At 43.3% G+C, this 14,107-nt stretch overlaps 2 protein-coding genes across 17 annotated transcripts in view; one reads left to right on the top strand and one right to left on the bottom strand.

The window, feature by feature from the left end:
• CPVL (carboxypeptidase vitellogenic like) overlaps window positions 1-2,460 on the bottom strand; it is a 267,444-nt gene extending 264,984 nt beyond the window's left edge. For 12 of the 13 annotated variants that reach the window (XM_058446171.1, XM_058446165.1, XM_058446168.1 and 9 more), the window contains exon 1: window positions 1,923-2,460. The gene's annotated coding sequence lies outside the window, so the exon portion shown is untranslated. Of the gene's footprint in view, window positions 1-815; window positions 884-1,922 lie in introns of those variants that run through there. The other variant, XM_058446140.1, reaches the window with a different exon arrangement.
• The window catches only part of CHN2 (chimerin 2), a 321,473-nt gene continuing 308,754 nt past the window's right edge, over window positions 1,389-14,107 (top strand). The window contains exon 1 of one of the 4 annotated variants that reach the window (XM_032758423.2): window positions 1,389-1,836. In XM_032758423.2, the coding sequence (XP_032614314.1) occupies window positions 1,788-1,836 (49 nt within the window). In that variant the 5' untranslated portion in view covers window positions 1,389-1,787. Of the gene's footprint in view, window positions 1,837-2,467; window positions 4,803-14,107 lie in introns of those variants that run through there. The other 3 variants (XM_032758428.2, XM_032758432.2, XM_032758437.2) reach the window with 3 other exon arrangements.

Genomic DNA, 14,107 nt, shown 5'->3' with positions numbered 1-14,107 from the left:
CACGTGACTGAAGAGTGCTCACACTCCTTTAACAATTTAGCAAGGTGTATTTTTTAAAAATGGACCTTAATGAGAAGACACACTGGGATAGTATCCTGGAGGGATTTTTTTTTTTAAAGTTCTAATCAACTAGAAAATGTGACGTGGGTGCGTACTGTGATTATTTAACATTCATTATTCACTGTATGTTAGGTGTTTGGTTGATGTGGATCCCCAGGGCCTAGCTGCTGTTCTGTGTCACTCCTGATAATTTTTAAATTGACTATGTTCTTTTAACCATGTTTTAAAAAGTTGAACTACCCCAATGTGAACACTTTCCATTTTTGCTACATAATGAGAGTATTTTCATTCCTTTAATGTTTGCTTTTTCCTTTGATCTAACAATTTCTCTTCAAATTTCACAGTTTTCTGTTGCTTTAGGATTGAAAGAACCGATTAGCCCGCTGGGAGCGTAAAACCGACTTTAAAAAAATCTGCATGGTATTTCCTCCCAGTGAAATTAATTTAGGTGTAAATACAGGGGGAAGGGACACACCTTGTGCTCTTTCTCTCACACACCTGAGCAGTTCCTATCCTGAAAGGGCACAGTCCGACCTGCTGCCAAGTCTTAAGTCTTTTGTGAGAATCTTTTTTGCAAGGCACAGAGAACCTCTTTCTCTTTGACACCCGGCTTTGTGTGGGCCTGATGACACGTTTGGACGGCTCTATTTCTTTGAAGGCCAACCTCAGAGGCCCACGGACGCGTCGGGCACTGTCCGTGGCTGGGTTACTTAAGTGTAGCTAGGTTGGCTTCCCGGGTGTTTTAGGAAACGCACCTTCTTGCAGGGCAGGGACCGTCAGCTCCACAGCAACAAAGGACAATTTGGAGAGGAGTGGAAGGAGCGCTCTACAGTGGCTCTGTCATCCCAGGTTCCCTTCTGCCTAGCACCGTGGCCCTAGTGATCCCGCCTTCGCCCTCTGGATCCCCCACCCCCACTGTCTCGCTGCTCCAGAGCCCGGCGGGGCGCGGCGAGCCCCACCACCTTCCCCCACACCCTCCCTCCCCATCCTCTTCAAACCCTAGGAGCAGCGCTGCGCGCGGCAGCCGCGCTCGCCCCGCGCCCGGCGCCGGCCTCCCTAGCACCCCGGGGACCCGGTCCCCCGTCTCGTCCCCGCCTGTCCAGCAGTCCGCAGCCTCCCCCTCCAGCCCCAGTGGCGGGAGCTGTCAAGCCCGCAGCAGCCGAACCAACCCCCGAGCGTCCGCGTCTCCTCTTCTTCCTTTGTGTGTGCGCGAGCGGAGTTGGGGCGGAGGGAGAAGGGGGAGGTCGCTCTGTCTGTCCGTCTCCCGCCGCCTCTGCCCGGTCTACTCGAAGTGCGGCGGGAGAGGCGGGAGTCCAGGAGAGGGTGCGGGAGCTGGCGGGGCGGCTCGGGGCTGCCAGGACGCCCTGGTCCCAGCCGCGCACAGGGGAGCGCGGACTGCAGAGGGGCTCGGCGGGAGCCGAGATCCGCCCGTCCCGCCTGCCCCTCGGCCTCCCTCTGCTCCCACCTACCCCCTGACACCCGGAGAAAAGCGTGCAAAGGCGCGGAGCGGGACGGAAACCACAAATAAATAGCGGCGGCGGCAGCGCGTCATCTGGTGGAGCAGGAAGTGCAGGAAGAGTCCGGAGGCTGGTGCTTTCTGCGCGTCCCCAGGACTTTGCCATGGGCTGGGGGCCGCGGAGGCTGCGAGCAGCCGGGCGAGGGCAGCGGCAGCGGCGGCGGCGCCCACACCGGGGCTGAGCGAGCAGCGACGTGAGGGGCGCGCGGAGATGGCAGCGTCCAGCAACTCCAGCCTGTCCGGCTCCTCGGTGTCCTCCGGTGAGTTTCAGCCCGTCGGGCGCGGCTGCCGCGCCGGGTCTCGCTCCCCTGCCCTCGCCCGGCACCCTGGGATGGACAGAGCCTACCTGTGGCCGTCCCGCCCGCTCTCTCGGAGTGGGGGCAGGCGTCCGGGGTGACACTTGTTTGGTTCGCCAGCACCTCGGTCGCCAGAGCACCTCCGCGCTTGACATCTGACAGCGCAGAGGTGGGAGAGCAGTGGTGCCCTTAGTGTGCGGACGCGGGTGTTCTGGGGCTTGGGGTGCAGCGGGCGAAAAGCGAAAGGAGCGGGCAGGCTCGCACTTTCTGGCGCAGCTGGAGCAGGGGCTGGCGGGGCGGAGAAGGTTGGGGTGAAGTTCAGCGCCCCGACCTGTTTGCCGTGCCGCGCCCGCTACCCTGGACACCCAAATCCGGAGCAGAGGGGAGCAAACCCTCGCTCCTCGCAGACTTGATTTTCTTTGTTTGTTTCAGAAATTAGCTCTATGGAGACACTCGCTTGGGCATGGATTTTAGACAGCAGCAATGAAGGGATGTGTCTTTCTGATCCTGACTGAAGTGGGTTAGGGGAAGAGAGGTCGAGCCCATCCTCTGACTCTTGGCACATTTACGTGTGTGTGTGTGTGTGTGCGTGTGACAGAGAGAGAAAGAGAGAGAGAGAGAGACTCCTTAGAGATTTTCTGATAATACCGGCTGTAATTTCACTAGCAAGGCATACATTTTTTTTCCTTTTAAGTATGGTTGAGCAAAGGGAAGGCTTCTTTCAGCTTTTCTATGGTTGATCATCGGGTCTAATTGAAGAGAAAAAAATTGCTAATGAATCTGAAGGAGTAGGAATCAATAGAAGCAGACCCACTGGTTTCTGAGTATGACAGGTTTCTAATCAGAATGATGCATTAGGTAGAATTCCTGTACCTCTCTGGTCATTGAAAACTTTAATGACAAACCCAAAGGGATAGCTGATAAGACATTTAGTGCAGTATACGGTATTTAAGGGTCAAGAAGGTCATGAAGTCCTAATGGAAGTGCTTCAATATATTAATATTGTATTAAGTCCCATTGGGCTGTTTTTATTATTATTCACAAATTAAACTCAAAGGAAGAAACACCTTTTTGGAGGCATTGGATAGCAAGCAGGGCAAAAAGGCAACCACAGCTTTAGATGTGTAACTCACTAAATCATAAATGCAAGGTGAATTTGACTAAGGTGCAATTGTGATGTGGCACAAGGTGATCACTTGAAAGCCATCTGTTATCTTTCTTGGCAGATTTAGTTCCTGGGAAATGGCACCTCCTTTCTCGATCACTGCCAACTAATTGAAAACACGTTGTTGTTAGGTGTGTGATAGAGTTCAAGCTTCTAGTAGTAGCAGCCAATGGGGCAGAAGTCATATCTTATTAAGAGCAGCAACAAGTTGACCGCCGTGGTTTTAATTCTGAGAACTCAGCAAAACAGTTTATTTTTAGTACCCTCAAACCACTGCTGCTGTTTTTCAATTCATTTTGGTTGACTAACATTGAATTTAAAATACAGTGGTGTTGGCTTTCTATTAGCATATGGTTATCCCTCTCAGAAAACTGCCCACTAGAAAATGAACTGGTGGGGCAAAAGAAAAGACGAAAGGAGAAAGGACAAGGAGCTGGTGGTGTCACATGATTTACTGGTGGCATGAATTACATCTGCTGTGGCATCTGAATTTCCAGATCTTGATGTAGCTTAAGAAACCTGATTGAAAATCCTAAGTCAGCCTTCGGAAGAATACGGTGGTTTGAAACAACATAGTATGAGATTTAGATGACGGTAATTGCTTTCAGATAGGATAGAGATGCCCATGATAGTTCTTTTTCCTGCTTTATTTACCCCTATTTTTAATCCTAAGGGAAACTGGGAAATTATGTGAAAACTGAAATTCAAAAAGTGGGCATGGATGTATTGTTTGGCATGAATCAACCTAGCCCATGAGTTTATACTGCCTAATTCCCCAATTAATCAGGCACTTTGTCTTGAAAAATACAGCATTGTGGTTCTCTTTTAAAGCACACTTACCATTGTGTGGATCATGAATAATTCAGATGACACAAGCAATTCACACCTGTGAGAGGTGTTGGGCAGAAAGAATAGAGTCTATTTGGGGTGGCAGCTGGGCTCTCTCAGAGGAAGGCCAGAATCTGAGAAATTAGGGCACTCCATCAATGTATTAATCACTATTTTCAAGGGCCTACTATGTGCCAGGCAGTAAGTTATAAACCTCAGCTTCAAGAAGGCTAAGGGGGAAAGATAATTGTAGGATTCCCTCTAGCTCTGAAGTTCTGGGAGTATTGTCTTTTAATTCTGGCTTCACCACCAACCAGCTGGGTATCTTGGAGTGAGTTACTTAACTTCTCCAAGCCTCAATTTCCTCATTTGTAAATGAGGCTGATACTGATAAGACCTACTTCATAGAGTGTCTCGGGGATTGAATGAGATAATGTATGTAGAGTATTTAGCACAGGGCCTAGCATTTAATAAATGCTTAATGTGAATAAATTTTACTCCTTCAAGGAATGAAAAAGAAGGCATTCACGGGCTCAGAATTTAGGTGCAGACATGAATCCAACACACAGTCCACTTCTTTCATCACATGTTAAATTTGATCTTGAATTTTGGGCTTCATTAAATAAGCATGCGAGTGTTTTCCAGGGTTCAGGCATAGTCCTGAGTGTTTGGCATGGAAAGATGAGTCAAGATCCTTTTCCCTTATCATCCAGCAGCCGAGACAAACATGCAAACAGCAACCTCTATTCCAGTTTGATAAAACAAATTCTGTGGAGAAGGATGCAGAGGAGAGGAATTGACTTAGTCAAATTGGAGGGGTCAGTGGAAATGTCATATGAGTTGGGCCTTGAACGCTGAGTAGAATTTTTCCGGAAAACAGATGGAGAAAAAGACATTTCAGGAAGAGAGAAGAGCTTAGGTAAAGGCCTGGAGATGGGTAAGTTCATGGCCTTATTTTGACTTTCTTTCTTGGGAAAGTTATGCTTACAGGCCCATAAGCAGCATCATGCACAGAGCTGCCAGCTCACTCATTGCTGCTGCTGATATAGGAGGTTTTCTTTCTGTTCAGGTAGCAGTGGGTTTGATGGAACAGCCCTGGAAGCCGTAGGACATTTGGGCAATTGAGCAGTGAAAAAGGAACAGTTGATTCTGTTGCGTCCAGCATAGACAGAGGTGAAGTCAACATGGGTTGTACCTCTCATAGAGGAATAACTGCGGGAGATTTAGGTATGTTTGTGTTTGCAGAGCAAAGATCTAATAATTTGCTCAGCATTAAGGTCAAAGTTACCTGATTTTCCTGAGAATTTGCTCTCACTAGCTGCTGTCGAACTACATCACCCAAATGTGTCATTTATTCTACGGTACCAACTGAGACATAACAAATGAAATAATCAGGTTACAATTAATTTAAAGATACATTTTCTGAGAATTCTTCATGAATTTTCTTCTGGAATATTCAATTATGTGTAAAAGAAATTGCTTTACCTTTGTTTTAATAACTACTGGTAATTAAATTTCACAATCACCTAGATTGGCAGGAAGCTTTGATTACCTTTATTATTTTAAATTGCAAAAATAAAAAAAAGTTCTTATCCTTAAGCTTTTAATTTAGCCTGTGGTTCTTGCTTATATTCTGAAATAAACAACGGCCAATTTGCAAAATAGTCTTCTTGATAATCATGGGTTACATTTGCTTTTATAATTAAAATAAGAACTTTTTGCATATTAGCAATATGATTGCCAAATGGATAATTTCACAGTCAAGAAAAAAATCAACCCAAGCAAATCAATAAATAAAGAAGATATGAGATGTTCTCAGTAACTGAAAAAGGTAAAGCATTAAATATTAAAGGAACCCCGAGGATAAGAAGTTAAGATTTGGAAACATAAACACACTGTATTATCAAAATAAAGTTGACACAGACTTTTAAAATTAAAATGCAAACAGAAAAAGATAAAAAGTCAGTATTAGGTGCAGTCTTCAAAACCTTAATTGGGAAAAGAACATTCCTGAATGGATTGAGGTATTTATTTCTTTAGATTCTATACAACAGTAATGTGGGCCAGGTAAATCATGCTGTTTTCTGCTATCACACTGATGTTGATGTAGAAATGATAAATAGGAATTTTCATTACTCATTATTGGGGAGTCATAACCAGTAACATAGATCAGTCTTCCATATTCCTAGATGCAGATGGCAAAACTGAACTATAGTAATTCTGGCAAGACTTATGTATGTCTAACTAGAAATTCTCTGCATCCAATTCTACAAAACAGGGTATCTTATTGAAACAGACATTCTCACTGAGAAGTTTTCTTTTGGACCTTTGGATTTTTCAGAAATTTTCTTCTGGAATATTCAATTATGTGTAAAAAATTGCTTTGCATTTGTTTTAATGATAACTGCTTGATAATTAAATCTCACATCACCTAGATTGGCAGAAAGACTTGATTACCTTTTTTATTTTAAATCACACATGCACAAATTCCGATTTAAAATATAATCTCAAAAAACTTGCAAAGCTAAAATTAACCCTGTGAGAGAAATTATTTACCCAGATGAGGAGTGCTAGTCCTTGTTGTTTTTCTCCTGAGCATTCCACACCTCATTGTAACTTATTAGATTTTATTGTCCATTGTAGCAACTCAGATGAACCAAGTGATACAGAGTCTGAGAGGTGAGGAGATTTTTTTTAGCATGCTGCATATTTGCAGTGTTTGACAAGGGGGACCCAGTGATTTGTGAACTTGTGCTGAAATGCTGGTTCTCCCCACTAACCCCATGAAGTACACTGGGTGACCCTGTCATTTGCCCAACTTTTGGGGAATTTTCCATGGCCAGTCTGTGCAGGGTTTAACTGGACAGTGTGTTCTGAGAGCTGCCACCTGGGGCCTGGCCTGAGTGTCAGCCCTGCTGAGGGCCATCTGCTGCTCAGCAGGGTCTCCCGTTTTTGCACAATGGTGAAAATAACTGGACATTCGGTTTGGAACACCTATACATGAGCAGTGTCACGAAGGAATGTTTTGGAAGAGTTTTCTGCCAGAAGATCAAGATTCCTGTCAAGGCAAATACAGAGAAAAAGACATGAACCTAGTGATAGACATATGATTAATAGCATCCCCTATCACCCACCAATCATTTATCTTTTATGAATGTGTGTATTCTCATTTCATGGCTTCTGAAATATGTCATTTAATTTTCAAAACAAAATGGCTTTTTCCCCCTCCTTCCCTCTCTTCTTTCTTTCCTTCCTTTCTCCAGTCTTCCCCTCCCCTCTCCCTCTTTTCTTCCCTCCCTACCTTCCCTCCTCCCTCCCTCTATCCACCTTCTTCTCCTTCCTTCCTTCCTTCCTTCCTTCCGTCCCTCCCTCCTTCTCTCCCCCCTTCCCCCTCCCTCCTTCCTTCTTTTGTTTCTTTTTCTTCTCTCATCTGTTGTCAGTCAGATTTCTATTTAGAGATGTTCTCATCAATCCCACCTTTGGTTTTCTTTACCATTCATAGTTTGCAAATCCTCTAGGCGACTTCCTGCTTTTCCTTCCCTTTGGCCCATGGGGAAGGACGCTGGTATTCTGTCTCTCACATGGATTCAGGTTAGGGGGTCAAGATGGATACCTGTGTCTCTGGCGCAGGCTGGTTGGTGTGACAGAACACAATGATGTGTCTCCAAGCTACAAACAAATGCAGAGGTTTATTTAAAGTCTCCATGGCTAGAGGAAACGGCATTCAGAGATGGGCCGGCCCTATAGGTAGGGTGCTCTGCAATGGGATCTAGGTTGGCTGTCCTCTGGGGCCTGAAGCTGAAGAATTGGGATGAGTGTATTATCAACTGGCCACAAACCTTTCAGCTGTGCATTCTGTGAGGGCCAGCCACTAGCTGCTTATGCAAATAACCTGCCTTTCTCCTCATTTATAATTAATCGTCCACCTTTGTGAGACTAATCTGAATATAGTCTGTATAGTATGGAGTAATTTTAGCATTCCTTTGCTTCAACAGTTTGGCCTGTCAAAATCACTCAACCTCAGCCTATTTGTAGTGCAGTGTAAAGTATTATTTTAAATCAACCAATATTTTTAATCTCCTAAGAAATAAGAGCTGGACTGACTAGACTGAGAGCAAGGAGGAACCTTGATAGTTGTTTAACAGATTCCAACATTGTATAAGAAAATCAGAGCCCAAGGAACTCAGAAACTGTCTCATGTCACTCAGTTACTTGACAGCAGAGCTAGAGTTGGAACTGTCATCTAGGACCCAAGCTCCTGTGACATTAATGCTCCCCCCACCCACTTCCTGGCTTATCCTAAAGAGGAGCATCATCCTTAGAGAATTTCTTGTAGACTTTTTTTTTTTTGGTCTGGCCTTATAGAGGCTGCTCTATTTAATTACTTAATACTTTAAAAAAGAAGTCATAAAGTGCTTTATATTTTAAATGGACCTCAGATCTCCAGGCTGTTGTGCCCATACAGGCACAAAGATTTAAGTGGCTTGGGTCTGCCCTAACTGTGTATAGCTTTGTTGTCCAGTATGGTAACCATTAGTCACATGTGGCTATTTAAATTTAAATGTAAAAATATTCAGTTCCTCAGTTACCCTAGGCACCTTTCTAGTGCTCAATAGCACACATGGCCAGTGGCTACCATATTGGGCTACACAGATACAAAACATTTTTATCATTTTTTACAGGAAATTGAATGACATGAACCTGGGAGGCGGAGCTTGCAGTGAGCAGAGATTGCACCACTGCACTAGAGCCTGGGCGACAGAGCGAGACTCCGTCTCAAAAAAAAAAAAAAGGAAATTCTCTAAGACAGAGACAAAACTAATGTAAACTCAATAAGCTAAAAAGAGAAAATCCGATCCAGTGCTCTCCCATTGCTGTGTGTGCTCCCTGTGCTGTTTAGGTTATCTTTCACTAATTTTGCAAACTGACTTTTTAAAAAAGTAATTTCTTTATGACCCTGAGGGAAACTGTGGAATGATAGCTGGAGGATGATATTGGGGAGGGTAATTAAAAATGTTTATAAACTCTGTAGTCCTGAGGTATGAGTCAAGCTTTATTTAAAAAGTGGTTTGTTGTTTCCCTAATGGCAACTCAATTTCTTTTTCAAATAAACTCACAGTGAGTTCTGATTTCACCCTCAAAGAGGAAAAAGTGCCCATGTCCAAAAAAAGTTTGGATCTTACCATTGCATCTCCTTTAAAGACATCATAAGGAAAACTGTGAATGTGTGGACTGAGGTTGCTATTGGCATATACAAGACGTGTTATTTAAAAGAGATTTTCTACCAACCTGGCCATCAGCAGCTAGCTAGAAGGATTTTTACTTCTACAAAAAGCCCACATCAGGGCAAAGCAAATGCATTGGTTTTTAGAAAATAAAGTTAGCTTTTGGAATTTTCAGCACATTTAATTGGGGGGAAATGCATGCAAATAAGATGCAGGAACATGACAGTTTCTAAGAAAAGGAAACAGTTCTCCTTGAACTTCTGTTACCATCCTCAAGTGCAACAAAATGGGAAGGTGGAAGGTATCTTTAAAGTGTCAAGTTAACTGTCAAGAAAGAGGTGAATGTTGAGGCCATTGGATTCAGAAACTATAATAACCAAAAGACTGTGACATGGTGGCTTATTATTTATTGACATAACTTAGATCATTGATTTAGGGCAATATGAATCACACAAGCACTTGGGTGATAACCTTATGCAATTCTTTTCTCATCGGAGGCCCAGTTCCTGGATTTTATCGGGCCCCATCATTGCCCTCTGCACCCTCAGTACTGGCTGGGTATTGTCCTTTTCAAGGAAGTGAAACCTAGCACTTCCTTATTACTTCACATAATGCCATATTAGCAATGTAAAATGCTTTTTCTTACATGATGTGGCTTCCATGGAATAAGCCCAAGAGACCGTGTTGGGACAGCAAAGAAATGGGAAGCAGGGAGCATGGGCTGTCGCAGTAGATCTCCTGCAGCATCTGTCAGAGGGTGGGGGCTGCCATTGACCTCTAAAGGCCTGACTCTTAAGACCTAGACCTGCACTGTCCAGTGTCACAGCCACATGTGGTTACTGAGCCCTTGAAACACAGCTAGTCTGAACTGAGATGTGCTACAAGTGTAAAATTCACACTAGAGTTCAAACGCTTAGTACAAAGCCAAAAAACATAAAATATATGATTCATAACCTTTGAAATATTGAATATATGTTTAGGTGATAATATTTTGGATCTAGGCCTGGCACAGTGGCTCACGCCTGTAATCCCAGCACTTCGGGAGGCCGAGGCGGGTGGATCACCTGAGGTCAGGAGTTTGAGATCAGCCTGACCATCATGGTGAAACCCCGTCTCTACTAAAAATACAAAAAGTAGCTGGGCATGGTGGCGCATACCTGTAATCCCAGCTATTCAGGAGGCTGAGGCACGAGAATTGCTTGAATCCGGGAGGCAGAGGTTGTAGTGAGCAGAGATCATGCCATTGCATTCCAGCCTGGGCAACATGAGTGAAACTCCCTCTCAAAAAAAAAAAAAAAAAAAAAAGGGAATCTATTAAGCTAAATAGAATATATTTACAAAATTAATTTGACCTGTTTTTTAAAAGTGTGTTTAAGGTAACTACTAGAATATTTGAAATTACATGCGTGGCTTACATTATATTTGTATTGGATCGCTCTAGTCTGGATGACTCCAGTGAGAATGTTCTAGCCTTGATTGCAGAATCTGCCCTAGAAAACCTGCTGATGGGCCGGGCGCGGTGGCTCACGCTTGTAATCCCAGCACTTTGGGAGGCCGAGGTGGGCGGATCACGAGGTCAGGAGATCGAGACCATCCTGGCTAACACAGTGAAACCCCGTCTTAGCCGGGCGAGGTGGCGGGCGCCTGTAGTCCCAGCTACTCGGAGAGGCTGAGGCAGGAGAATGGCATGAACCCAGGGGGCGGAGCTTGCAGTGAGACGAGTGGCTCTTGTAGCCCTGTCTACTTATCCTCCATTCACCAAGGTAGAAACTTACCAACGCAACTCAGCCCTGATTCTCAGGTCCCTGTTTGGTTTTAGTCCCAGACATTGAGAGATGTCCTTAATTTTTCTGAATCTTTATAGTGATTTTCAAGCGAAGTTCTATAAAGAGGAACAGGTTGGGACGTTTGTCAGATTCTTGTTTAGACAGATTTTGTGTTTTGTTTTGTTTGGGCTTCAGTTTAATTCTAGACTTCATATATTTTTGTTAGATTTATGTATACCCCTCCTTCCAAAGAAAGCCTGCAATGCTATGAAGTTGGAAAGAGAAGCTGAGGAAACAAAGCACACTTTTTCTCTGTGTGTGTGTGTGTGTGTGTGTGTGTAGAAAACTCTTGCCTCATAGCCTTTGTACCATGATGTCCTGCCATGGATAAGTATGTGGGTTTACATACACATCCACACATATCTGTATGTCTGTATGTGTGTGTATATATGTATACACAGAAAGCGGAAGTGGATTAGGTTCCAGACAGAAGTTATTTCCAATCAAATTTATTTCATATATAAGTTAATATCAAGGGAAATGAAAAGTCAGGCCTGGCATTACTTTTAGTAATGAAATAATTCACTTGGGATTATGTTAATGATGTGTAGATATTAATACACATAATTTGGCTGCCTAATATTGATTTAAGTTGCTCATTCAAATTCTCTTTATTACAAAAAAATAACCGTTTTGTTTTACAGTGCTTGCCCTCAGAGACAATGAGATCCAGTAAACCATACTTATTTGGTTAATAATACTATTTTTGCTGATTTTCATATACACAGAGAGTACTATTCTCTTTCAGTATGTACCCTTTGAGTTGTTAATTTCTGGTTGGGGGCCTGGTTAGCTCTAGCCAAATATCCTCTCTGGATCTGCCTCATGATCAATGCCTAGGGTTGAAGGTACTCCCGGTGACCAGGGCACAGAAGTTTTTGTTCTATGTGATGTTAATATGCCCTAGGGTTGAACTTTGGTCTCAGGAGAGCCCGAGTCCTATGCTTGCTTTAAGCAGCCAAACTAATCCACATGCCTTTTTTCGGAATATGAATTCTTCAGAGGAAAAAGCAATTGACAGAAGCTTTGTAAACTCTCCTGAAATAATTAATATCAGATTAAGATTAGAAATAGAATCACAGCAAATCCTAGGCAATTACACATGTAAGACATGATTTTGAGTTAAACGATGTCATTTGGCTTAAGAACATAGCAATTGCCACAGTACTTATTTGGTTCCACATTCTAAATAGCAGGAAGGGTATTTTGTAAAAATGCACAACAGCCTTTCAGGGAGGAGATGCCCTGCAGACATCTTACTTTTCATAAATAGCTGAGTGTAAATCTGTCATTCAGGAGTTAATGTAAACATGTCTGAATCCATCTGTAGTTTCAGCTTGTGCTCCTTCCTACAGGAATGAGTTTCAGCCATTTTCTACCTATAGAGTGAATTGGTGTTTCTTCCTATTGCTTTAAATTTAACTCTCTGAAACTTATTTTTAGCATCCATTTTTGGGTTTCATGAATTAATGTGGGTTCATTGGAACCACACAGTCCAAGGGTGGCATTGTGTCACAAGCACTAGGAAGCTGGGGATCTGGTCCAAACACCAGCACCAAATAGCTCTCGGAGTTTCTATTTTCTTATCCGTAAAATGGGCTAATAATACTAGTTGTTAGAATCGAATGTGTGAATGGCTGTGAAAAAAACTTGAAAATTTGTGAACAAAACCTAAAAATCCCCGATCTCATAAAGCTCATGTTCTAATAAGATGCACCACAGGTTCCTTTCTTGAGTAGTAAGTGACCACTCAGAACTCGTGATCTTCTAAGATAACTGGAAAAGTTTCTCCTAAATACCTTACCTTGCTGTTCTTCATCAGTCTTTCAAATCCTTGAAGTGTAATCGTGCCAACTTAGAGTTTCTCTACTCTGCGTAAGGCTCCAATATGCATCCTGCAGTCCCAACATTTTAAATTAGCTCAGTCAATCCAAGGAACACCACTGTTTATACTTTCCCATCTAGAGGAATGGTTCTTTATTATGTAAAAAAAAATACACATTTTACGTAAGATGCAATATATACAAAAAAATCAGTAATAGCGTAGCCACATAATTATTAGGAAGGCCACCACCCAATTTAGGAACATTACCTAGCCTTGCATCTTCCTCTGTATTCCTCTCTCTTTCCTTCCCCATCATATTTCATTCCCTCCTTCCAAAGGTAACCACTACTCTGAATTTTTACCTTATTCCCTTGCTTTTCTTTTTACAATAATTTTATCATGTATCACTAAAATACCGGCTTCACAAGGGCAGCTATTTTTGTTTTGTTCACTGCTGGATCTCCAGTGCCTAGCACAGTGTCTGGCATGTACAAGCACTCAGTAACTGTCATAGGAGTGCAACTGTAGCCCCTCCTTTATCTCTTGTTTGTAAATCAGTTCTGCAAGGACCCTGTCACCAGTTCACCTTAGCCACACGCCTTCAGTAACTTTTAGAAAAAAATTTTTTCCCCCGAGATGGAAAAAACTCTGTTGCCCAGGCTGGAGTGCAGTGGCGTGATCTCAGCTCACTGCAACCTCCGCTTCCTGGGTTCAAGGAATTCTCCTGCTTCAGCCTCCTGAGTAGCTGGGATTACAGGCATGTGCCACCACACCCAGCTAATTTTTGTATTTTTAGTAGAGACGGGGTTTCACCATGTTGGCCAGGCTGATCTCAAACTCCTGACCTCGTGATCCACCTGCATCGGTCTCCCAAAGTGCTGGGATTACAGGTGTGAGCCACTGCGCCTGGCCTAGAAATTTTTTTTAACTTATTTGCACGTACTTCCAACAGGAGACTGAGCAGAATCACATGAATTTATCTCAATCAGGACTTTTTACCTTGATTGGTGGTTCACAAACACATTTCAGGAGTGAATAGTGAACACTGAAGAAACATAAGTAGTAAAGCTAGAGTACAACATGGAGAGCCACAGGGAGATTTTCAAAAAGCAATGCTGTATACATGCTACACCAGGGATGTGCCTGGAAAACAGTTCGTTAAGTGAAAGACGTGAAAGACCGCATTCTATAGGATTCCACGCATATGGAACACTCAAGATAGGCAAATCCTAGAGACAGAAAGTAGATGAGTTGTCCCCTGCGGCTGAGAGGTTAGGAGTGAAATGGGGAGTGACTGCTAATAGGTATGAGTTATTTTTGTGGTAAGAAATTGTTCTAAATTTGATCGTGGTAGTACTTAATAGTT

The sequence above is a fragment of the Hylobates moloch genome, unplaced genomic scaffold, assembly GCF_009828535.3.
Source record: "Hylobates moloch isolate HMO894 unplaced genomic scaffold, HMol_V3 SCAFFOLD_1, whole genome shotgun sequence".
Lineage (NCBI taxonomy): Eukaryota > Metazoa > Chordata > Mammalia > Primates > Hylobatidae > Hylobates > Hylobates moloch.
Note: the sequence above shows the minus strand (reverse complement) of the source record. Positions and strands in the feature narration are given on the sequence as shown.